The sequence below is a fragment of the Phacochoerus africanus genome, chromosome 10 (genome assembly GCF_016906955.1).
Source record: "Phacochoerus africanus isolate WHEZ1 chromosome 10, ROS_Pafr_v1, whole genome shotgun sequence".
Lineage (NCBI taxonomy): Eukaryota > Metazoa > Chordata > Mammalia > Artiodactyla > Suidae > Phacochoerus > Phacochoerus africanus.
The window spans coordinates 40,942,960-40,966,784 of NC_062553.1; the positions used below are offsets into that span (position 1 = coordinate 40,942,960).

Here is a 23,825-nt window from a genome sequence, read left to right on the forward strand (position 1 = left end):
GCGGCCCTAGAAAGATTTAAAAAAATATATATATATATAAGTGTGTTCAGGGGACAGAGACCTCTTGAGACCCAGGCCACAGTTCTGAGTGAGCTGAGCATGGGAGGGAGGTGGTGGAGAAGCCAGGAGCCATGGCTGCCTCCTCTTCCCTGAAGCAGAGCAGGGAGTCCCAGGGTCAGGTGCCTGCTTTTCTCCAGGCCTGCTTTGTCCCTTTGGTGAGGGGACCGGGCTAGAGCCCAGAGGGCTGAGCTCCTGATGCCAGCACAGCCTCCCCGAGGCGCATGGGGCAGCTTCAAGCGTGCCCATGGGGTGGCCAGTCTTGCAGGGGTGATGCTCTCTGGTGGCAGGTAGATTGACCCTGTTCCTTCTTCCCTTTCTTTGCAGTGTGTCCACCGAGACCTGGCTGCTCGGAACGTCCTCCTGGCACAAGGGAAGATTGTGAAGATCTGTGACTTTGGCCTGGCCAGGGACATCATGCATGACTCGAACTACGTGTCAAAAGGCAGCGTACGTGCATTTGCCTCGTTTGGCGTGCTCGCCCTCCCTCTCTTGACTCTCTGAAAGCAGGTGTTGCTTCTAGCTCTTCAGTGCTCAGATATTTAACACAGAGCCCATGAGATCTGTGAGTGGGCTCCAGGGGTCAATATGAAAAGCACAACCTCTACAGGAGTTCCTGTTGTGGCTCAATGGGTGAAGAACCTGACTAGTAATCACAAGGATGCAGGTTTGATCCCTGGCCTCACTCAGTGGATTAAGGATTGGCATTGCCTCAAGCTGCAGCATAGGTTGCAGATGTAGCTCGGATCCCACGTTGCTGTGGCTGTGGTGTAGGCCAGAAGCTGTAGCTCTGATTTGACTCCTAGCCTGGGAACTTCCATATGCCTCGGGTGTGGCCCTAAAAAAAAAAAAAGGGAGAGAGTGATTTTGTTCCACATTTGAACTTTCTCCCCACCCCATCTACCTCTCAGCAGATGAAGTAGCTTGGGGTGCATCTGCCAGCTGTGGGTACAGTTCCAAATCACCCCACCACATTGGTTGTGAGTCTGTCCACAGAGCTGCCACGTCTCCCTAGAGAAGGATTCTGGTCTGTGTCTGTGCTCTGTTTCTTGTACTCTCTGGCCATGATCTGTAGCTTTAGGCACTTTGAACAAATCAGTGGACCTTGGTGGAGCCAATTTCCCACCTGTTCAAAAAGGTCATGTATCTCTATTATTTCCCCAGCAATCTTTTTTTTTTTTTTTTTCTCCTCCCCAGCAATCTTAGGAGGCTGAAGGATGCTACTGTGGCTACTTTATGTGTCTGCCTCAGTTTGGTATTCCCACTGACACTTGGACCAGCCACTCCAAAGAGGCTGCAAAATGACCCTAATGCCGTACTCTTTGTATGAGTAGGAAGTGACTATGTGGCTGTCAGATCACTGGGTCTGTTCTTAATTTTGTTCCTAGGAACTCCGAAAATAAGGCAGGGTCTATTTAGGGCTCACACTTTTGGGGTAAAAATTTAAGATTAAATATCTTTTGTCTTTTTTTTTTTTCAGAGCCTCACCCGCAGCACATGGAGGTTCCCAGACTAGGGGTAGAATCGGAGCTGTAGCTGCCAGCCTACACCACAGCCACAGCAATGCCAGATTCGAGCTGTGTCTGCAACCGACACACCGCAGCCCACGGCAACGCTGGATCCTTAACCCACTGAGCGAGGCCAGGGATCGAACCTGCGTCCTCGTGGGTACTAGTCAGATTTGTTTCCACTGAGCCATGATGGGAACGCCAAGATTAAATATCTTTGGTTGCTATTCCTTGGGAGGGCATAAGAGGCAACCGGAACCATCCATCATTCATCAAATATGCATTGAGGACCCACTAGGTGCCAGGCACTCTGCTGAGTGCCCACGGTATGGAAGTGAACTAAACAGAGACCTTTGTGTAGGGCAAGGTTACTAGTTAGTGCAGGTGATTATCGGCCCAGAGGGAACCCCTTTCTGTTTTTGCTGCCGTAGATCGTCGGTGTGTATGCTGCGTTTAATGTCCATTCCTCTTCCCTGCAGACTTTCCTCCCGGTGAAGTGGATGGCTCCTGAGAGCATCTTTGACAACCTCTACACCACACTGAGCGACGTCTGGTCTTACGGCATTCTGCTCTGGGAGATCTTTTCCCTTGGTACAGGCCTGGCATCTCTGCTTGTTTGGGTTGTTCTAGAACTGCACTAAAAGGGAGTTGCTGTGTTTTCCCAAACTCCAGGATGTAAGCAGCATTAGGAGGAGTTCCCACTGTGGCACGCTGGGTTAAGAACCCAACTGTACCAGCTTGGGCTGCTGCAGAGGTGTGGGTTCCATCCCCAGCCCAGCGCAGTGGGTTAAAGGACCCGGTGTTGCCACAGTTGGGGCTTGGATTTAATCTCTGGCCTGGGAACATCCATATGCCGCAGGTGCAGCCACTTAAAAATACATCAGTATTGGAGTTCCCGTCGTGGCACAGTGGAAACAATTCCGACTAGGAACCAGGAGGTTGCGGGTTCGATCCCTGGCCTCGATCAGTGGGTTAAGGATCTGGCGTTGCCGTAAACTGTGGTGTAAGTTGCAGACGCAGCTCAGATCTGGCATTGCTGTGGCTCTGGCGTAGGCCGGCGGCTACAGCTCTGATTCAGCCTCTAGCCTGGGAACCTCCATCTGCCATGGGTGTGGCCCTAAAAAGACAAAAGACCAAAAAAAAAAAAAAAACATCAATGTCAAGATACCTGTGGTGCGTCAAGTGCACCACAGCCAATTTACATCACACGTTAATTGCACTTGATGGCTAGTGCGCGCCTGTGCAGACTGAGAAGGGGTCTTAGGGGGCTGTGCCCTCAGCCCTGGCCTTTGCCCCTCCTTTCCTCTGGGCTACATTAGAGAGACTTGGTCCACTAGAGATGCTTCTGATGACATCATTCACTGGCTGCTTCTTCACCTTGATCTTGGGTTAAGTGCGGTCACCAGTGGAGAGTTGCCTCTCCCTCACCTTACAGTGGTGGATACCCAGTGAAAAGTAGCTCGGTAAGGGAAATGGCACGATTCCTGTCCTGGCCTCTCTGGAGGACAGAAACCTAGTCATTCATTCAGCGAGGCACCAGGAAGTGGACAACACAGGTGCCTTGAGCTGGCAGGTGAAGGCCTTACAAGAGGGGTGCAGTTTACCTGGGGAGATAGGACTTACTCACTTAGTAATCAACTGTGTGGTCCCAATTTTATCATATTACTATTATTATTTTGCTTTTTATTTATTTTATTTTTTATTTTATTTCCTTTTTAGGGCCACACACATGGCATATGGAAGTTACCAGGCCAGGGGTCGAATTGGAGCTACAGCTGCCGGCCTGTGTCACAGCCACAGCAACACCAGATCTGAGCCGCATCTTCGACCTACACCACAGCCACAGCAATGCCGGATCCTTAATCCACTGAGCGAGGCCAGGGATCCAACCCACATCCTCAGGGATCCTAGTTGTGTTTCTTACTACTGAGCCACAACAGAACTTCCTGGTCTCGATTTTAAATTGTAGTGGGAGCCCAGAGACAAGAGAGAGGACTCCTGGAGTAATTTTGGAAGGAAACCAAACTTGACCTGGCCTTGGTCACAAAAAAGTGAAATGTTTCATGAGTCTACTGTTGTCCTGATGTGATAGCTATGGGTTTTCTGTGCCTGTTCGTCCTTTTCTGTCCTAGTGGATCCTTCTGTGGATGTCACTGTGGATCACCCCAGTATGTGGCTTAACTGAGTCTCGTATCTGCTAAAAGCAGAGAATTAGCTAGATACTTCAAGACTTCTGCCTTAATTCTTTGAACCTTTCTGATGCAAATGACTCTTTTGGCCTCAATGCTTCAGAATTTCTCTGGCTTTTCTGTTTTGCTTGTGTTGAGATCCAGTAGTCAGAAACATTGAAATGCACTTTTGCACTTTTTCTGGACATGCAGAAGTTTTGCCTAGGGTGTCTGGACTTGACCAGCCTAGAAGTCCTAGTTAAATTTAAGATTTGGGCAGGGCTGTGAAACTAAGGAGATAAAAACACTTAATTTCCTTGAAAGAACCAATACTTCAAATGGGGATCCAGAGACCTTTTTTCTCTCCCTCTCTCTCTTTTTTTTTGTCTTTTTAGGGCCACACCCATGGGATATGGAGGTTCCCAGACTAGGGGTCCAATTGGAGCTGCAGCCACCAGCCTACACCACAGCCACAGCAACTCCGGATCCTAGCTGCCTTTTCTACCTACACCACAGCTCATGGCAACGCCAGATCCTTAATCCACTGAGCGAGGCCAGGGATCGAACATGCATCCTCATGGATGCTGGTCAGATTCGTTTTTCCACTGAGCCACGATGGGAACTCCCAGAGACTTTTTTTTTTTCTATTTCTTGGGCCGCTCCCGTGGCATATGGAGGTTCCCAGGCTAGGGGTTGAATCAGAGCTGCAGCCACCGGCCTACGCCAGAGACACAGCAATGTGGGTTCCGAGCCGCGTCTGCAACCTACACCACAGCTCACGGCAACGCCGGATCGTTAACCCACTGAGCAAGCGCAGGGACCGAACCCGCAACCTCATGGTTCCTAGTCGGATTCGTTAACCACTGCGCCACGATGGGAACTCCCCAGAGACCTTTTTTAAAAGTGCTCTATCATCAGCCCAAGTGTTTCAACCGTGTACCACACACCCTTGTCAAGTGTGGTTGTCTTCTTCTTGGGCCCTCAGGTGGCACACCCTACCCTGGCATGATGGTGGATTCTACTTTCTACAATAAGATCAAGAGTGGGTACCGGATGGCCAAGCCTGACCACGCCACCAGTGAAGTGTGAGCTCCCTTCCCACCCTGTGGGCCTTGTGTTCACGCCCAGTGGGTCGGTGGGGGTGGGAGTGCCCTGGTGTTCCACCCTGTGCCCACTCTGAGTCCTGTGCCCCTCCAGCTACGAGATCATGGTGAAGTGCTGGAACAGTGAGCCGGAGAAGAGACCCTCCTTTTACCACCTGAGTGAGATCGTGGAGAATCTGCTGCCTGGACAATATAAAAAGGTTTGTCTGGGCCCCTTAGGGTGGGTGGGTGCTAAGGAAGGGGCAAAGGGAGGAGATAATTAGCTGGTCATTATTCAAGCAGACAGTACAGTTCAACACTGTTTTAAAGGAACATTTTCTTCTTCTTCTTCTTTTTTTTTTTTTTTTTTTTTGCCATTTCCTGAGCTGCCCTCGTGGCATATGGAGGTTCCCAGGCTAGGGGTCTAATTAGAGCTGTAGCCACTGGCCTATGCCAGAGCCACAGCAACACAGGACCCAAGCCGCATCTGCGACATACACCACAGCTCATGGCAACGCCGGATACTTAACCCACTGAGCGAGTCCAGGGACTGAACCCGCATTCTCATGGATACTGGTTGGGTTCGTTAGAGCTGAGCCATGATGGGAACTCTGCTTATCCATTTTAAATGTTGTTGTTTGCTTCTTTTAACTCCAAACTCCCCATCCATCCCACTCCCTCCTCCTCTCCCATGGCAACCACAAGTCTGTTCTCTAAGTCTGTGAGTCTGTTTCTGTTCTGTAGATAGGTTCATTTGTGCCATATTTTAGATTACATGTATAAGTGATATCATATGGTATCTGTCTTTCTGGACTTACTTCAGTCAGTATGAGAAGCTCTAGTTGCATCCATGTTGCTGCAAAGGGCATTATTTCACTCTTTTTTATGGCTGAGTAGTATTCTCCAAAGGAGGAAAAGCTGGTATGATCCAGTGGCCAGGGCTTCATGGAGGGCTCCCTGGATCCCTGGTAGCAATGACAAATGAACCCCCCTGCCCCCCACCTTCCTGCACGGCTCCCTTTCATCCTAAGTATGCAACACTTATAAGCACTTTATTCTGCAGATGTTTGGGTATCTGAAGCTCCTGAGCAGTTAGAAGTCTCAGCGCATCCACAGCCATTAAATTGCTAATTTGACTGCACTTAAATCCATGTGAAGTTGGCTTTTACCAGCTGACTGGAAGGAACAACCTCAGCTTTATCTGTGGCTTCAGCTGGTTTTTTTGTGGAATAGGAAGGATTGTTCAGAGGAACAAATGTAATTTCATGGAACCAAGCAGGAGATGGTAATGAATGAGACAACTTTCTGCTGAGATGCAGAGAAGGAGACCCAGACGCACTTGTATCATAAACTTGATTTCTTAGATTCAGATTAGTCACCTTGTTGACTTTCCATACATATTGTTTCTCTTCCTTCTTGTTAAGGTAGAGCAGTGGTAGCTGAATCGGAAGTGAAATCGTTTTGTTTATTGGTTATGTCACTGCCCATTACAACTGCCGGAAGCGAGGCAGCCACAAGGCAGAAGGAAATTAACTATAGGAAAGTCAGACACGCTGGTTGGTGAAGATATGTTGATGGGAACTATTGCTGAAAAAATGGCATCTTGGAGTCGCCTTGTGGCACAGCAGAAATGAATCCAACTAGTATCCATGAGGATGCGGGTTCGATCCCTGGCCTTTTCAGTGGGTTAAGGATCCAGCGTTTCTGTGAGCTGTGGTGTAGGTCTCTGCCACTGGTGGCCCTTTCTTCATTGTGCCACGTCTGGGGACATTTGCCATCTGACTCACAACTCCACATCTATGAGCTAGTTTGTAAACAGTTAAACAACAGTAAGTTCTGAGCATCTGCATTCTCTTTGGCAGTTCTGTCAATAACCCTTTAGTAACCATGTGACATGAACTTCGCAGAGTTATGAAAAGATCCACCTGGACTTCCTGAAGAGTGACCATCCCGCCGTGGCACGCATGCGCGTGGACTCCGACAATGCCTACATCGGCGTCACCTACAAAAACGAAGAGGACAAGCTGAAGGACTGGGAGGGTGGCCTGGACGAGCAGAGGCTGAGCGCAGACAGCGGCTACATCATCCCTCTGCCCGACATCGACCCTGTTCCTGAGGAGGAAGACTTGGGCAAGAGGAACAGACACAGGTAGAGGCGCGCGCGGGACCACAGCTTTCTGGCCAGTTTCTCTCCCCATTCCCGTCCTTCCTTCCCCTCCATCCCCTCCATCCCCTCCATCCCCTCCATCCCCTCCCCGCTTCCTCTCCTCTCCCCGCCCCCCCCCTCCCCCAGGCACACCGGAAGGGGAGGAGTCATTTCCAGATGGTGTGGCCCTCCTGGGGCTGAATCTGTCCTTGGGAGGAGCCGGTGGCAGAATCCCCAAGGGATCTGTTTAGTTTTGAAGAGGCCTCCCAGATGATTCTTTTCGAAAAAAAGATAGTCTTAAAATTTACTCAAGTACAGTTGACTTACGGTGTGACATTAGTGTCAGGTGTACAACATAGTAATTTTATTTATTTATTTAGGTCTTTTCTAGGGACCCACTTGTGGCATATGGAGGTTCCCAGGCTAGGGTTCCGCCGGCCTAGGCCAGAGCCACAGCCATGCAGGACACAAGCCGCATCTGTAACCTACACCACAGCTCATGGCAACACTGGATCCTTAACCCACTGAGCGAGGCCAGGGATTGAACCCGCAACCTCTTGGTTCCTAGTCGGATCCGTTAACTACTGAGCCATGACTGGAACTCCAACATAGTAATTTAATATTTTACAGATTACACACCGTGCAAAGTTATTATAAAATATGGACTATGGTGGTCCCTTCGGCAGCACATACGCTAAAATTAGAACGATACAGAGAAGATTAGCATGGCCCCTGCGCAAGGATGACAGGCAAATTCGTGAAGCGTTCCATATTTAAAAAAATATATATATATGGACTATGTTCCCTGTGCTGTGCCATGCATCCTGGAACATATTTATTTTACGACTTGTAGTTTGTACCTCTTAATTCATTCATCCACTTTGCCCCTCCCCCGACCCCTCTCCACTCTGGCTACCACTAGTTTGGCCTCTGTGAGTCTGTTTCTGTTTTGTTTGTTCCTTTGTTTTGTTTTTTAGATTCCACATATAAGTGAAAATACACAGTATTTGTCTGGTTCATTTCACTAAGCAAAATACCCTCCATGACCATCCACGTTGTCACAAATGGCAAGATTTCATTTTTAGGGCTGAGTAATATTTCATTGTGTATATGTGTGTATACACACACACACACACACACACACACACACACACTTCTTCATTTTTTTCTTCATTCATTCATCTGTTGATAGGCACTTAGGTTGCTTCCATATCTTGGCTATTGTAAATAATGCTGTAATGAGGTGCAAGTATCTTTTCAAATTAGTGTTTTTGTTTTCTTTGGATAAAAACTTAGAAGTGGAATTGCTAGGTCATATGGTAGTTCTATTTTTAATTTTTTGAGGGGCCACCATACTATTTTATATAGTGGTTGCACCAACTTACTTTGCTGTCAACAAGGCACTAGGGTTTTCTTTTTTATCTCTCTCTCCTTTTCCCTCTTCACTCAGGATATTGCCTTCATTCAGTAACTACCTATAGTAATTTAGGCAGAAGCATGTGGCATTATTATTTTAGAGGCTTATAATTGTGACCTCTCTCAACCAACTTATTTATAAGATAGAGACAGCCCTTATTTATTTGTATGCACCAGATAATTTTAAAAGTGTAATTGGCTCAGTGAAAACAAATCTACCTAGTAACCATGAGGATACAGGTTTCATCCTGGCCTTGCCCAGCGGGCTAAGGATCTGGCATTTTTGGTGAGCTGTGGTGTAGGTTGCAGACGTGTCTTGGATCCAGAGTTGCTGTGGTTGTGGTGTAGGCCAGCGGCTGTAGCTCTGATTCCACCCCTAGCCTGGGAACTTCCATATGCAGAGGGTATGGCCCTAAAAAGACCAAAAAAAAAAAAGTGTAATTGTTTGTTTTTGTTTTGGACACGTGTTTGAGATTTGGAGATGGGGAAAAGACCTGACTTACCTTTCTGTTTATCCTTTGCCTCAGAACAATTTTTAAGTGTGTTGATATTCCTTTAGCTAATAGTGTTTGTCCAAGTGTTGGGTAGTTCTGGTAGAACTTCATAGGCTGGGAGGAAGGCTGAGCTGTGGGTTTAGGGGTACTGTACCCCAGATCTGTCATCTGTTTGGTTGCTTTGTGTTTGGGCATGCTTTATATTTCAACTGTAAGTGAGGCTTCTGCTTCTAAATAAATTTAGAAGATTGCATTGTCTAAATAACATAAGAAAGATGCCAAGGACTTTTCTAGGGATGCACAAGACTGGACTTCAGAGTTTGGCATATATTCCACAGAAAGAACAATTCTAATTGATAGTTGTTGTGTTAGATAACTGGAACTTCTGTAAAGGGGACACATTTGGTCTTTAAATCACACAAAGTCTGTCCCAAATAACTATGCCAGGTCAGTGAGACTGCGGCCCTGACAGGGAGCCTGACATGGTGAGCGTCTTAGCATGGGCTGCCACAACACAAGTACTAAGCACAAGTACTTGTGTCATGATACGCAGTACTGAGTACTCACACTTTCGTACTTAGTACTAAGTACTCATACTTAGTACTAAGGGGCTTGAAAAATGGGAACATATTCCTCACAGTTCTGGAGACTGGACATTCAAAATCAAGATGTTTACGTGTTTGGTTTCTCCTGAGGCCCCTCTCCTTGGCCTGCACTTGGCCACCTTCTCGCTGTGTCCTCGCCCAGGCTTTTTCTGTGTGTGTGTGTGTGTGTGTGTGTGGAAGGTATCCTGGGGTCTCCTCCTCCTCTTATAAGGACACCCATCCTATTGGGTTAGGACCCCAACCTTATCACCTCATTTGGCCTTACTTCCCTAAAGGCCCTATCTCCAAAAGTGGTGATGTTGGGGGTTAGGGGTACAGCATATGAATTTGGAGGGGACACAATTCAGCCCATAAAGGTGAGGAGGGATCCCTGAGCTGGGATGCTCTGGGTCTAGGCAGCCAGGAGAGGCCCTGCAGACCCCCCCTTATTCAGGCTCAGGATGCATGTCCTTGGGAGGGGAGTGGGCCTGAGGAAGACAGGGCCTTGCCATAGACGACTTGGGGGTTGCTAGGTCAGAGCCTATCAAGGGCCAGGCTCTGGGCTGCATGATGGGCCCTGTGGCTCAGAAGCCAGAAACAAGCCCAGTCATCAGAACGGGGGCCACTGTGCAGCCTCAAAGAGCAGCAAGGATGATGCGGTTGGTGCTGGGTCTCAGTGGAAGTTAGGCTTACTTTGTGCCTACCCTCTAGCCATTAGCCAAGGTCCCAGAAACTGGTCTGGCCTCCTGGGAAGAGGGGCTGTCAGGACTGGATGGTTATTAAGAACAGCCAGGTGGACTGGGGTTCAGAGTGAGACTCTAGGACCAGGGAGTGAGTGGAGAGGGAGGGTGGAGTGAAAACCAGGAACTGTGCAAAAACCTAGTCCTTTTTTTTTTTTTGGTATTTTTAGGTCCACACCTGTGGCCCGTGGAAGTTCTCAGGCTAGAGGTTGAATTGGAGCTGCCACTGCCAGCCACAGCCACAGCCACGACCATGCCAGATCTGAGCCACATCTGCAACCTACACCACAGCTCACGGCGATGCCGGATCCTTAACCCACCGAGTGAAACCAAGGATCAAACCCACATCCTCATGGATACTAGTCGGGCTCATTACCCCTCAGCCACAATGGGAACTCTAGCTCAGTCTTAAGGAAGGGCCCAGTCTGGGGGAGATGGAGACTGACCTGGGAAGGAGGCAAGAGAGGCCGAGGGTCAGACAGCCTGCCAGGCAGGAAATAGCTGGAAGGTCTCAGAGCCCCCGTTTGGTATGTGTGTGAGAGAGCCCTTCCTGTGTCTGCCCAGCAGATGGTTTGGCTTATGCGCTGTGGCTGTAGCAGGTGCTGTGGTTTCATAGTGAGGGGGTGAAGCCATGGTCCTGCCTGTCAGCTGATGATAATCTGCTTGGAGCTAAAAGAGATACTTAGAAATTTAGCAACACAAGACAGGGTGGTGATAAGACAGAGTTCAGACAAGGGAAGACAGGCAGCGGTGACAGTCCGGAAACTATAGAGAAGATTTTCTAAAAATTATTGTAAAAAATTTTAGGCATTCCCATCGTGGTGGAACAGAGACGAATGCGACTAGGAACCAAGAGGTTGCAGGTTCGATCCCTGGCCTCGCTCAGTGGGTTAAGGATCCAGCATTGCCATGAGCTGTGGTGTAGGTCACAGACACCACTTGGATCCCATGTTGCTGTGGCTGTGGTGTAGGCTGGCAGCTACAGCTCTGACTTGACCCTTAGTCTGGGAACTTCCATATGCCATGGGTGTGGCCCTAAAAAAAAACCGAACAAACAAAACAAACAAACAAACAAAAATTCTAAAAAATTTTAAATCGCCAGAAAAATTGAAAGAATACATCTGCCACTTAGATTTAACTGTCATTAACCTTGTGCCACATTTGCTTTAGGAAGAGCTATATAGATAGATCAGTATGTGTATCTATAAAATAGGTGTTGTGTGTATTATACATATACACACTCAGACTTTTTTCCCCTGCTAAATCATTTGAAACAAAATCTTCTGCAACTCCAGCACACATCTGGCAAGAAGAAGGATATGCTCCTGATCACGTATTAATAGCGTGATCACACATCCAAGAAAATTAACAACTATCCTCTGATATCTTCTTTTTTTTTTTTGTCTTTTTGCCTTTTTCAGGGCCGCTCCTGCGGCATATGGAGGAGGTTCCCAGGCTAGGGGTCGAATCGGAGCTGTAGCCGTCAGCCTGCACCAGAGCCACAGCAATGCGGGATCCGAGCCGCTTCTGTGATCTACACCACAGCTCACGGCAACGCCGGATCCTTAACCCACTGAACAAGGCCACGGATGGAACCCGCAACCTCGTGGTTCGTTAACCACTGCACCACGATGGGTACTCTTCCTTTTTTTTTTTTTTTTCTTCCCCCTCTGATATCTTCTAATAGCCAGGCCCTATTTAGATTCAAGTAAAAGCTTGAATAATAGCAACAATAATCATAACGAACCTTTATTGAGCATTTATGTGCTAGGCACCATGTTCAGTGCTTTATGGTTGTTGCCTTAATCACTGCAACAGACAGGAATATTGTTAGGCCCTGTTGTCATCCCATTTTATAGGCAAGGGGACAAGTTTCAGGAGGTTAAGAGACTTGTGTGAAGTCCCGCAGCCACTAAGTGGCTTTCCAGATTTTAAGGCTTTCTGACACTAGAACGCCCCTCTCAGACACCCTCACCTGGGCTTTCATGATTTAGGTTTTGGGTGGGGGGGTGGGTGTTGGATGTGAAAGGAGGGGTAGGAGGGCTTGGGGTGAAACCCTGAAATCACAGAGTGGACATCCAAGTGGTTTCAGGGCCAGCAGGTGACTGACCTGGCTGCACTTTGCCCCTGATTTGGTTCCTCTGCTTTATCTTCCCCGGGACCTTTTGATCAGGCATTGCTTATTTTCACTTCCCCTCGGGTTGAGTAAGGCAAGTAGAAATTGTCCCAGCTGGCTAGCACCTTCGGGGCAAGATTTGGCAGAAGAGAAAGGAAGCTGGGGTGTGGAGATGACCTATGAGCTGGATTTTTTTTTTTTCCATGCTGCCCACTGCAGTGTGATGGGTGCTGCATCTGGTCTGGTGGCCGAATCTTGCCCTCCTGGGTAACCTGAGTTTAAGGTCCAAGGATATGCAGGGAGAGCTCCTTTGCCTTTGGGAGGCCACCCTGGGAACGTCATCTTGGTCTAGTTGGTCTGACTGTGACCTTCCTTCTTTCTGTCTTTCTCTTCATTTTTTAAAGTTTTATTGAAGTACAGTTGATTTAGAATGTTGTGATAGGAGTTCCCCCTGTGGCTCAGCAGGTTAAGAACACAACTAGGATCCATGAGGATATAGGTTTGATCCTTGGCCTCACTCAGTGGGTTAAAGGATCCAGCATAGCCACAAGCTGTGGTATAAGTCACAGATGCAGCTCAGATCCTGCGTGGCTGTGGCTGTGGCTGTGGTGTAGGCCAGCAGCTGCAGCTCCAATTCGACCCCCAGCCTGGGAACTTCCGTATGCCTCAGGTGTGGCCCTAAAAAGCAAATTAAAAACAAAAACAAAAAACATATGGGAAGTTGTAACAAGAGGGAGTATTTTCCTGGACCATAACAGACTAGTAAGACAGGTGGTCCAGAGACTTAGCTACCATTTTGTTTTGTTTTGTTTTTTGTCTTTCTGCCTTTCCTAGGGCCGCTCCTGCAGCATGTGGAGGTTCCCAGGCTAGGGGTTGAATCAGAGCTGTGGCCACCGGCCTACGCCAGAGCCACAGCAACTCGGGATCCGAGCCGCGTCTGCAACCTACACCACAGCTCACGGCAACGCTGGATCCTTAACCCACTGAGTAAGGCCAGGGATGGAACCCGCAACCTCATGGTTCCTAGTTGGATTCGTTAACCACTACGCCACCACGGGAACTCCAGAGACTTAGCTACTATTAATAAGGCCTAGTCCAGTAGCAGCACATTGAGTGAATGGCTTGTCAACAAAATCTTTGCCAGACCTGGGAATCAGCATTCCTGGCACTGTGGGACGAAACGGTCATGAAATGCCTCCCAGGATTATGGTCGAATTTATGATGATGGGGGAGCCCTGTGAACTGGAGATTGGCCCTTGCCATCAGCCTCTGCATGGAGTAAAACATGAGCCACTGCAGCTGCCGACCCAGAGCCCCCCCTGAGCAGAGCTCAGGGTGGAGACCAGGAGCGAGGTGCTCTGTGCTCTGGGAAGACTGGAAGAACAGGTCTTCAGATAGTCACATATTTTTAGGAGATTTTATGAGCCCAATTCTTGCATCTCCTCATATGTAGATAAACACTAAAATCCTTTAATGATGACTGATGTGTGTGACTAGTAGCAACCTTCATGAGACCAGCAGCAAACTTCTGTAAGAAGTGCATGGATGCAGGCGCCTCCCCCTTCACTTTTATCATATATATATATATATGTATATATATATATTTTTTTGTCTTTTTGGAGCTGCACCAGAGGCACATGGAGGTTTCCAGGCTAAGGGTCGAATCCAAGCTGTAGCCACTGGCCTACGCCACAGCCACAGCAGTGCAGGATCCAAGCCACATCTGCAACCTACACCACAGCTCATGGATCCTTAACTCACTGAGCAAGGCCATGGATCGAACCTGTGTCCTCATGGATACTAGTTGGGTTCATTCACTACTGAGCCACAAGGGGAATCCAATCACTCATATCTTGCTATTCCCCCCTTTCCTGGGCTATAGTTCAGTGGACAAAACAAAAGATGTCACTGTCGTCTGTGAGAACAGCCACTCCCAAGGTAGGCCTCAGCCCTAAGGGAACTCAGGGAAGAAAGAAAGAAGAATGGCCCGCAGCTGAGGTGCATATCAAAGGAGTGATTTGAGTAAGCCCAGACCTTCTCGTCTTCCCATAGAAACAGTCTTTTTCTGTAAATCTGGTTATCTGTAAATCTTTTGTTCCTCCTACCTTCCCTTTTTTGCAAAAACTTGTGTATCCTAGCTTACCTCCTGACCTCCTCAGAGCCGTTTCTCAGGGCTACCGGGCTTAAGTCTTAATTTTACCCCCAGTAAAATTTAACTCTCAAGAAAAAACACCAAGGAGTTCTCATCATGGCGCAGTGGTTAACGAATCCGACTAGGAACCATGAGGTTGCGGGCTGGATCCCTGGCCTTGCTCAGTGGGTTAAGGATCTGGTGTTGCCGTGAGCTGTGGTGCATGTAGGTTGCAGACGTGGCTCGGATCCCACACTGCTGTGGCTCTGGTGTAGGCCGGTGGCTACAGCTCGGATTCGACTCCTAGCCTGAGAACCTCCACATGCCGTAGGTGTGGCCCTAGAAAAGGCAAAAAGACAAAAAACAAAACAAAACAAAAACACACCAAAAAGCAAACTCCCAAAACCAATGCTGTGATAATTTCTACAGTACAACAAGACAATTCGGTTATACACATACACACATCCTTTCTTTTTCAGATTTTTGTTCCCATCGCAGAATCTTGGGTAGAGTTCCCTATGCTCTACTGCAGGAACCCCATTGGCCAATCATTCCGTAAACCTCAGTGTGCAAATGCCAGTCCCAGCCCCCCCCCATTTACCCCTGACCCCTGACCCCTGGCCATAATCTGTCTCTTCTTGCCCTTCTCCAGCTCTCAGACCTCTGAAGAGAGTGCCATTGAGACGGGCTCCAGCAGTTCTACCTTCATCAAGAGAGAGGACGAGACCATCGAGGACATTGACATGATGGATGACATTGGCATAGACTCCTCGGACCTGGTGGAGGACAGCTTCCTGTGACTGGCAGATTCGGGGGCTACCTTCCAACTCCTAGAACCACCTTGGATCTTTTTAAGAAAACCACTTCATTGCAATGCACAGTTTGAAGGGAGGTTTTGGATGACGGTCTAAAGAGAAGTTCCCAGCCAAGGGCCTCAGGGAGCCTTCTAAATATGAATGAATGGGATATTTGGAAATGAACTTCTCCAGCATTGCCTCTTGGCAGTGCTTCCGTAGCATCTCATTGGCGCAGGCAGGTTGGAGGGAGATGGACATGGAAATAGATAATGGGCCACAGAAGATGAACTTTGTGTTTCAAGGGCATTGGTAAGAATCCAACCTCCGCAACTTTTACGGCAACAAAACTCCAGCGTTGTAACTATGTAAATAACTCTAACCAAGGATGTGTTTTGATTTGTGTTAACTATCTTCTCTGGACTTCTGGAGAGACCACTCAATCCATCCATGTACTTCCCGCTTGAAACCTGGTATCAGCTGCTGTTGAACTTTCTTACGAAGTACATGCAAAACCACTTTTGAACCTTAAAAGGTACTGGTACTCTAGCATTTTACTTTTTTTTTTTTTTTTTTTTTTAGTGTTGAAGAGATAAAGGATAATAAGTAACCAACCTTGTTTATTAGGTTTGGGTCATTTATAAGCCCAACAATTCATTGTCATATTATAATCTGTCTTTATAACAATGCGACTGTTATCAGTAACGCTAAATCTGTAACATGTAACACGTTTTCCCTACAGAAAAAGCACAATTAAAAAAAAATTCCTTACTAAGTAGGTGACAAGTTTGACAGTGTTTGACATTTATATTAAATAATCTGTTTCTCTATAAAATACAGTTGTAGCTTTAGTGGATTAAATTTAGTTGAACATAGAGAACAAAGTAAAGTAGTGTCTTCCAGGAAGTCAAGAGTGTTTAACTGTGTACTGAATAGGCTCCCTAATTCACTGTACTAAAAACAATTAACTGCCCTCTGAAGTGATGGGATTTGAAATAAATAAAACCCCTACGTCCTAAAGGGTCTCAATATGAAGGCATGCGTCTGCCTCATGTGACTTTGCATCTTATTACCCAGTCGAAAAGATAATCATCAACAAAAAGACTGGATTTGCAGAGGGTTTGTTTCATGCCTGGTGATAATTCTGGTGGATCTCAATGTGTATATATATATTTTTAATTCTGCAAACCCTGAAAGAGTCAGGAGCGGGTCCTGAACAGGAGGCCCCTTCCTTTATCTCTTCCCCACAAGAGAAAGACATGGAAACTCTGAGACAATAAAGGCATTTGTTTAGTGAAGGCTGTGTGTGCCTTAACCTGCATCCTCAGTGGAACTGGCAATGAGAATCATCAGATTCTAGGTCTCCATCCTAGAGATTCTGAATACCAGGTCTGGGGGAGCAGAGACCTGTATTTTTATAAATACTCAGGCTGTTCTAATCAGCCACGCTGGGGAAATACCAATGTGGATGACAGGAAGAGGCCATGGGAAAAAAAAAACCAACATTTGAAATTAGGAAACTGGGGTAGAAATCATGGAGGAAGCCTACTATTTAAAGCTTTGGCTTTGGGTCATTGACAATTAATGCCATATCTCTAGCAATTGCTACCCGTAATTTAACGTTCCAGTCTTGGCTGAGACGGAGCAAGCTCAGTCTTGGTTTGGCAGATCTTCACACTGGGTGGGGGAACTGAACTCCCTCCCCACCAACCTCCCCCCCAAAAGCCATGTGCAAAAATGATGCAATTGAGCACACCACGTCTCTGTACAGCCAGGTCAGTATTTTTGTGACAGACTTTCTAGTTTTAGTGATATTTGGGGGTTAGATGGGAGGACAGATTGTCACATCCATCCCAAACTGTCAAACCGGTTGGCGTGGACTCATTGGTATTCTTTGCGATACCCCTTAATTGCTGACACCGTATGCATGAAACATGGGCTGTGATTACTGCAATCACCGTGCGTGCTCCTGGCAGGTGATGCTTAGGACGAGGTAGAAGCAGTAACAAGGTACTTGACTAGCTACAGGTGTAATCACAATGCAAGCCCCACCTTTTTCGTGCTAAGCGTGAAGACTGAAGCCGGATTGGCCAATGAAACAGGAAAACCCGACCAGGTTCTGTAGCGCCCACTAGACTTGAAATACATTTGTGTTTCTAGAGTCACAGCTCAAGCACTCTGTTTATCACGCCCTCTCCCTCATTCAGCCTTCTTCTGTTGGTGCTTTGCATTTTCATGTCCTGTGAGCCTTGCACGTTATCATGAGGCTGGATGAAAAATTCTCAGCCCAGCAGGTTCTAGTCCTAAGAAATGCTCTTACCCGAGTTCACAGGGAGCTGCCTTTTTTTTAAAAAATCGTGTTTTCAGGGTATCACAGATCTGTTTCCTTTTTGACCTCCTGCCAAGACCCCAGTTGAAAATGTGTCAATCCTTCCCGCTTTCTCGTTTTATGAAGACAATCAAAGTTGGCCTGAGAAACACAATTTGTGACTTGTTTAAATGATCGGTGATGTCCTTAAAATGTGGTCTGCCAATCTGTACAAAATGGTCCTATTTGTGTGAAGAGGGACGTGAGATTAAAATGATGTTATACATCAATATGTATATATGTATTTCTATATAGACTTGGAGAATACTGCCAAAACATTTATGACAAGCTGTATCACTGCCTTTGTTTATATTTTTTTAACTGTGATATTCCCCACAGGCACATTAACTGTTGCACTTTTGAATGTCCAAAATTTATATTTTAGAAATAATAAAGAGAAAAATACGTAAATGTTCCCCAGACGGTGGTGTGGTGAATGTTCGAGAACTAACGCGACAGGAAGGGTCTGCCGACACAATTGTATCACAAATGCCCCCTGTTCATGTTTTTGTTTTAAGACGTGTAAATGAAGATCTTTATATTTCAATAAATGAGATATATAATTTAAAGTTATGCTAAGGTTCCAGCATGTTTGTCTTTAGTTTAACCATATAAATGAAAGCAAGCCTGTTTATTTTCTTAGCCATATTCTTTTTTTTCTTTCTTTCTTTTTTTTTTTTTTGTCTTTTTAGGGCCACACCCACCGCATATGGAGGTTTCCAAGGTAGGGGTCGAATTGGAGCTGTAGCTGCCAGTCTACACCACAGCCACAGCACAACAGATCTGAGCTGAGTATGTGGCCCACACCACAGCTCACGGCAAAGCGAGATCCTTAACCCACTGAGCAAGGCCAGGGATTGAACCCACATCCTCATGGATGCTAGTCAGACTCGTTTCTGCCGAGCCATGATGGGAACTTACATTTTCTGCTTTTAATGAAACCAACAGAAAATTCTAGACTTAAACATTATCAGAGCTAGCTGATTCTCCGACTCAGCCTTTGACTTAAAGATGACTGGCTCTTGACTCTTCCTGTCGCTTGATTGTTAGAGTCATGCTTTCTGCATTTTCCCTGAACTAGGAATATAGGGCTGCATTTACTTTGGGCCCTGTTCAGACATTGTAGAGTGTGTAAAATAAAGGGTTAAAAATACTTTTTGGAGTTGCCGTCATGGCTCAGTGGTATCTATGATGATGCCTTGCTCAGTGGGTTAAGGATCCAGCATTGCCGTGAGCTGTGGTGTAGGTTGCAGGTGCTTCTCGGATCCTGAGTTGCCATGGCTGTGGTGTAGGCCAGCAGCTACAGCTCCAAATTGACCCCTAGCCTGGAAACTTCTATGTGCCACATCTGCGGCCCTAAAAAGACAATAAGCAAGCAAACAAACAAATCAATAAATAGGTTAAAGACTTTTCATATCTTCTTCCCTGTCCCTTTCGCATTTCCAAGAGGCAAAACTGTATCTTTTTATGTGTATTCCTTTATCTTTTCAGCCTCTTTTTTTTTGTGCATCTGCTTATATACATATATACTCATCTCTATTTTTGCTTTATATCTTACCTACCTGGAATTGTACTTTATGTAATGCTTTGTAATGTGCTTTGTTTTTTAACTTTTCTTTTTTTAGAGCAATTTTTCTTTTTTTTTCCTTTTAGGGCCACACCCAAGGCATATGGAAGTTCCATGGCTAGGGGTTGAATCCGAGCTACAATTGCTGGCCTACACCACAGCCACAGACACAGCAACACCAGATCTGAGCCATCTGTGACCTACACCACAGCTCATGGCAACACTGGATCCTTAACCCACTGACTGAGGCCAGGGAACAAACCCATATCCTCATGGATACCTGTCAGGTTCTTAACCCGCTGAGCCACAGGGGGAACTCCACAGAGCAGTTTTAAGTTTGCAGCAAAACTGAGCAAAGGTACAGAGATTTCCCTCATACTCAACCCTCATACATGCATAGCTTCCCCCATTATCACCATCCACCAGAGAGTGCCACCTTTGTTACAACTGACGGACCTACATCGACACATCATTATCACCAGAGTCCACCCGTGTGGTTTTATTTTTTTACTTTTTTATTTTTTTAATTAAAAAAAATTTTTTTTTGCCTTTTCTAGGGCCATTCTTGCGGCATATGGAGGTTTCCAGGCTAGGGGTCTAATCGGAGTTGTGGTGACCAGCCCACACCAGAGCCACAGCAACTCGGGATCCGAGCCGCATCTGTGACAGCTCATGGCAACGCCAGATCCTTAACCCACTGAGCAAGGCCAGGGATTGAACCTGCAACCTCATGGTTCCTAGTTGGATTCGTCAACCACTGTGCAACAACAGGAAGTCCACTTTTTAATTTTTTTAATTTTTATTTTTTTTAGGGCCACACCTGCAGCATATGGAAGTTCCCAGGCTAGGAACTTCCATATGCTACAGCCACACCGGCCTACGCCATGGCCACAGCCATGCCTGATCTGAGCTGCATCTGTGACCTACACCACAGCTCGCAGCAATGCCAGATCCTTAGCCCACTGAGGGAGGCCAGGGAACAAACCCACATCCTCATGGATCCTAGTCGGGTTTGTTAAGCACTGAGCCACGAAGGGAACTCTTATTTTTTAAAAAAAATTTAGGCGTTCCCGTCGTGGTGCAGTGGTTAACGAATCCGACTGGGAACCATGAGGTTGCGGGTTCGGTCCCTGCCCTTGCTCAGTGGGTTAACCATCCGGCGTTGCTGTGAGCTGTGATGTAGGTTGCAGACGTGGCTCAGATCCTGCATTGCTGTGGCTCTGGTGTAGGCCGGCGGCTACAGCTCCGATTCGACCACTAGCCTGGGAATCTCCATATGCCGAGGGAGTGGCCCAAGAAATAGCTAAGAAGACCAAAAAAAAAAAAAAATTTAATTTTTTTTTGGCTGCATTCGAGGCCTGTGAAAGTTGAATTGAATCTGAGCCAAAGCTGCAACCTATGCCATAGCTGGAGCAATGCAGGATCTTTAATACACTGTGGGACAGCAGGAACTCCAGTGTTGTTTTGTTTGAATGATATATTTTGGATCTCTGTCAGAAGTGTATAGAGAGAGACCCCCTTCTCATTTTTTATCAGCTGCTTAACATCCCATTATGTAAACATACCATAATTTATGTTATCATGTTCCTATAGATATATAGTTTCCAACCCTTTGCTATTAAATGACTCATGGAGTTCCCCTTGTGGCTCAGCAGTAATTAACCCAAATAGTATCCATGAGGACACAGGTTCAATCTCTGGCCTTGCTCAGTGGGTTAAGGATCTGGCATTGCTATGAGTTGCAATGTAGGTCACAGACATGGCTCGAATATGGCTTTGCTGTGGCTGTGGAATAGGCTCGCAGCTGTAGCTCCAATTCGAGCTCTAGGCTGGGAACCTCCATATGCTGCAGGTGTGGCCCTAAAAATACAAAAAAAAAAAAAAAACCTTTGTGAACCTCCTTGCACATACATCCTTGTGCACATAAAATAGTATTTTATTAAGATAGAGTCTTAGAAATAAATGACAAAGGCCAAAAGATGTGCAGAATATAAATTGATGTTGAGCCCAAGTCTTCAGATAAGATTGTCATAGTAAATTCTTGAACTTCTGCATGTGAATCACATGCTTTGCTGACTACCTGTAGTTTTCTAGGGTTTCTTATCTCTGCTTTGCATTTCCCACTGTGATGTGATATGTGTGGGAAGATGTGGGTTTTGTGTTCTGATGCACACTGACTCAAATGACTTCAGGATGGAGTACCCTTCGTGGCTCAGTGGTTAATGAACCCAACTAGGATCCATGAGAATGTGGGTTTGTTCCCTGGCCTCGCTCAGTGGGTTAAGGATCCGGTGTTGCCATGAGCTGTGGTGTAAGTTACAGACGAGGCTCGGATCTGGCTTGGCCGTGGCTGTGGCTGTGGCTGGCAGCTGCAACTCTGATTTGTTCCCTAGCCTGGGAAGCCCCATGTGCTGCAGGTGTGGCCCTACAAAGAAAAAAAATTTGTATCCTATAACTTTACTGATTTATCGATGAGCTCTAGTAGTTTTCTGGTAGCATCTTTAGGATGTTCTATGTATAGTGTCCTAGAGCAGTGACAGTTTTACTTCTTTTCCAATTTGGATGCCCTTTATGACTTTTCTTTGCTGATTGCTGTGGCTAAGATTTCCAAAACCATGTTGAATCACAGTGGTGAGACTGGACATCCTTGTCTTGTTCCTGATCTTAGCAGAAATGCTTTCAACTTTTCACCACTGAGAATGATATTAGCTGTGAGTTTGTCATATATGGCCTTTATTATGTTGATGTAGGTTCCCTCTATGCCCACTTTCTGGAGTGTTTTTTTAATCATAAATGGGTGACGAATTTTGTCAAAATCTTTTTCTACATCTTTTGAGATGGTCGTATGGTTTTTACTCTTCAGTTTGTTAATGTGGTGTATCACACTGATCACTTTATGGGTATTGAAGAATCCTTGCATCCCTGGGATAAATCCCACTTGATCAGGGCATATGATCCTTTTAATTTACTGTTAGATTCAGTTAGCTAATATTTTGTTGAGGATTTTTGTGTCTATATTCATCAATGATATTGGTTTGTAATTTTCTTTTCTTTTTTCTTTTTTTTGTCTTTTTAGGACCACACCCATGGCATATGGAGGTTCTCAGGCTAGGGGTCAAATTGGAGCCATAGCTGCTGGCCTATGCCACAGTCGCAGCAATACCAGCCAGATCCTTAACCCACTGAACGAGGCCAGGGATTGAACCTGCATCCTCAAGGATTCTAGCCAGATTCGTTTCTGCTGAGCCATGACAGGAACTCCCATTGGTCTGTAATTTTCTTTCTTTTTTTTTTTAGTTAAAAATTTTTTTAGCGGCACCTATGGCATACATTAGTTCCCGGGCCAGGGATCGAACCCATGCCACAGCAGTGACCCAAGCCACTGCAGCGATAATGCCAGATTGCTGATCCACATGGAAACTCCTGTAATTTTCTTTCTTTCTTTCTTTCTTTCTTTCTTTCTTTCTTTCTTTCTTTCTTTCTTTCTTTCTTTCTTTCTTTCTTTCTTTCTTTTTTGTCATGTCTTTGGTTTTGGTATCTAGGTAACAGATGGCCCCATAGAATGAGCTTGGGAGTTTTCTTTCCTCTGCAATTTTTGGGAAGAGTTTTAGAAGGATGGGTGTTAATTCTTCTCTAAATGTTTGATTTGCCTGTAAAGCCATCTGGTCCTGGACTTTCGTTTTTTTGGAAGTTTTAAAATCATAGTTTCAGGAGTTCCCATTATGGCGCAGTGGAAATGAATCTGACTAGGATACAGGAGGATGTACTTTCCACCCCTGGTCTTGCTCAGTGGGTTGGGGATCCGGCATTGCCATGAGCTGTGGTGTAGTTTGCAGATGCAGCTCAGATCCTGTGTTGCTGTGGCTCTGGTGTAGGTCAGCAGCTGTACCTTTGATTTGACCCCTAGCCTGGGAACTTCCATATGCAAAGGATGCGGCCCTAAAAAACAGCAAGAAAAAAAAATGTAGTTTTACTTTCATTACTTGTGCTTGAAATAGTCATATTTTCTATTTCTTCCTGGTTCAGTATTGGAAGATTGTACCTTTCTAAGAATTTGTCCAAAAAAGACACAGTATCTTATTTTCAACTCAAGGATAATGGAAATTGATTATGTAGTTAGTAATTGGAATACAGCCCCCTATTCCAACATAACTCCTTATTGCCCACGTTCAGGTGCCCCACAGATCAAACATCCCTCCTCGGAGTTAAAGCTGCAAGGAGCTTGGCTGCCAGTTGGTACTGGCTCAGCCTGTATTCCAACCCCAGGAGGGAGGCAGATCATCTGGAACAATAATCCTGCTGATTAAACAATAGCTGCCTAATCTAGCATCAAATCAATGCTCCAGGCCTGTGGAGAGGTCTTTTTGCTCTTTTTAATGTATCATTCTACCTCTTCATTTAACACAGGCAATTCCGCTTACTTCACCCAGTCACCATCCCAAAAAATGACATTTACTATCAGAAGGTTTTACAACTTTTTCAAAGATCCTATTTTGAGTCTCACAATAGCCCTTGGAGGCAGGGAAGATTTTTAAAGCTGAGGAAACCACGTGATTTTTTAAAACTCACACAGCTCCATCATGAGCGCGCTGGGATTAGAAACCCCTCATATATGAATCGCTGTGTTGTTTGTGCTACAACAAACCATGGAAAA

The 23,825-nt window shown here is 46.1% G+C and overlaps 1 protein-coding gene and 1 non-coding gene across 7 annotated transcripts in view; both read left to right on the forward strand.

Moving 5' to 3' along the window:
- PDGFRA (platelet derived growth factor receptor alpha) overlaps window positions 1–18,177 on the forward strand; it is a 55,663-nt gene extending 37,486 nt beyond the window's left edge. For all 6 annotated transcript variants that reach the window (XM_047799576.1, XM_047799580.1, XM_047799578.1 and 3 more), the window contains 6 exons: window positions 385–507; window positions 2,045–2,156; window positions 4,719–4,818; window positions 4,931–5,036; window positions 6,723–6,964; window positions 15,095–18,177. In XM_047799576.1, coding sequence (XP_047655532.1) covers window positions 385–507; window positions 2,045–2,156; window positions 4,719–4,818; window positions 4,931–5,036; window positions 6,723–6,964; window positions 15,095–15,242 — 831 coding nt within the window. In that variant the 3' untranslated portion in view covers window positions 15,243–18,177. The remainder of the gene's footprint in view (window positions 1–384; window positions 508–2,044; window positions 2,157–4,718; window positions 4,819–4,930; window positions 5,037–6,722; window positions 6,965–15,094) is intronic.
- On the forward strand, window positions 7,632–7,738 carry LOC125110454 (U6 spliceosomal RNA). The gene has a single exon (XR_007130628.1). It is a non-coding gene; the product is annotated as a U6 spliceosomal RNA (small nuclear RNA).
- Window positions 18,178–23,825: the final 5,648 nt, after the last annotated feature.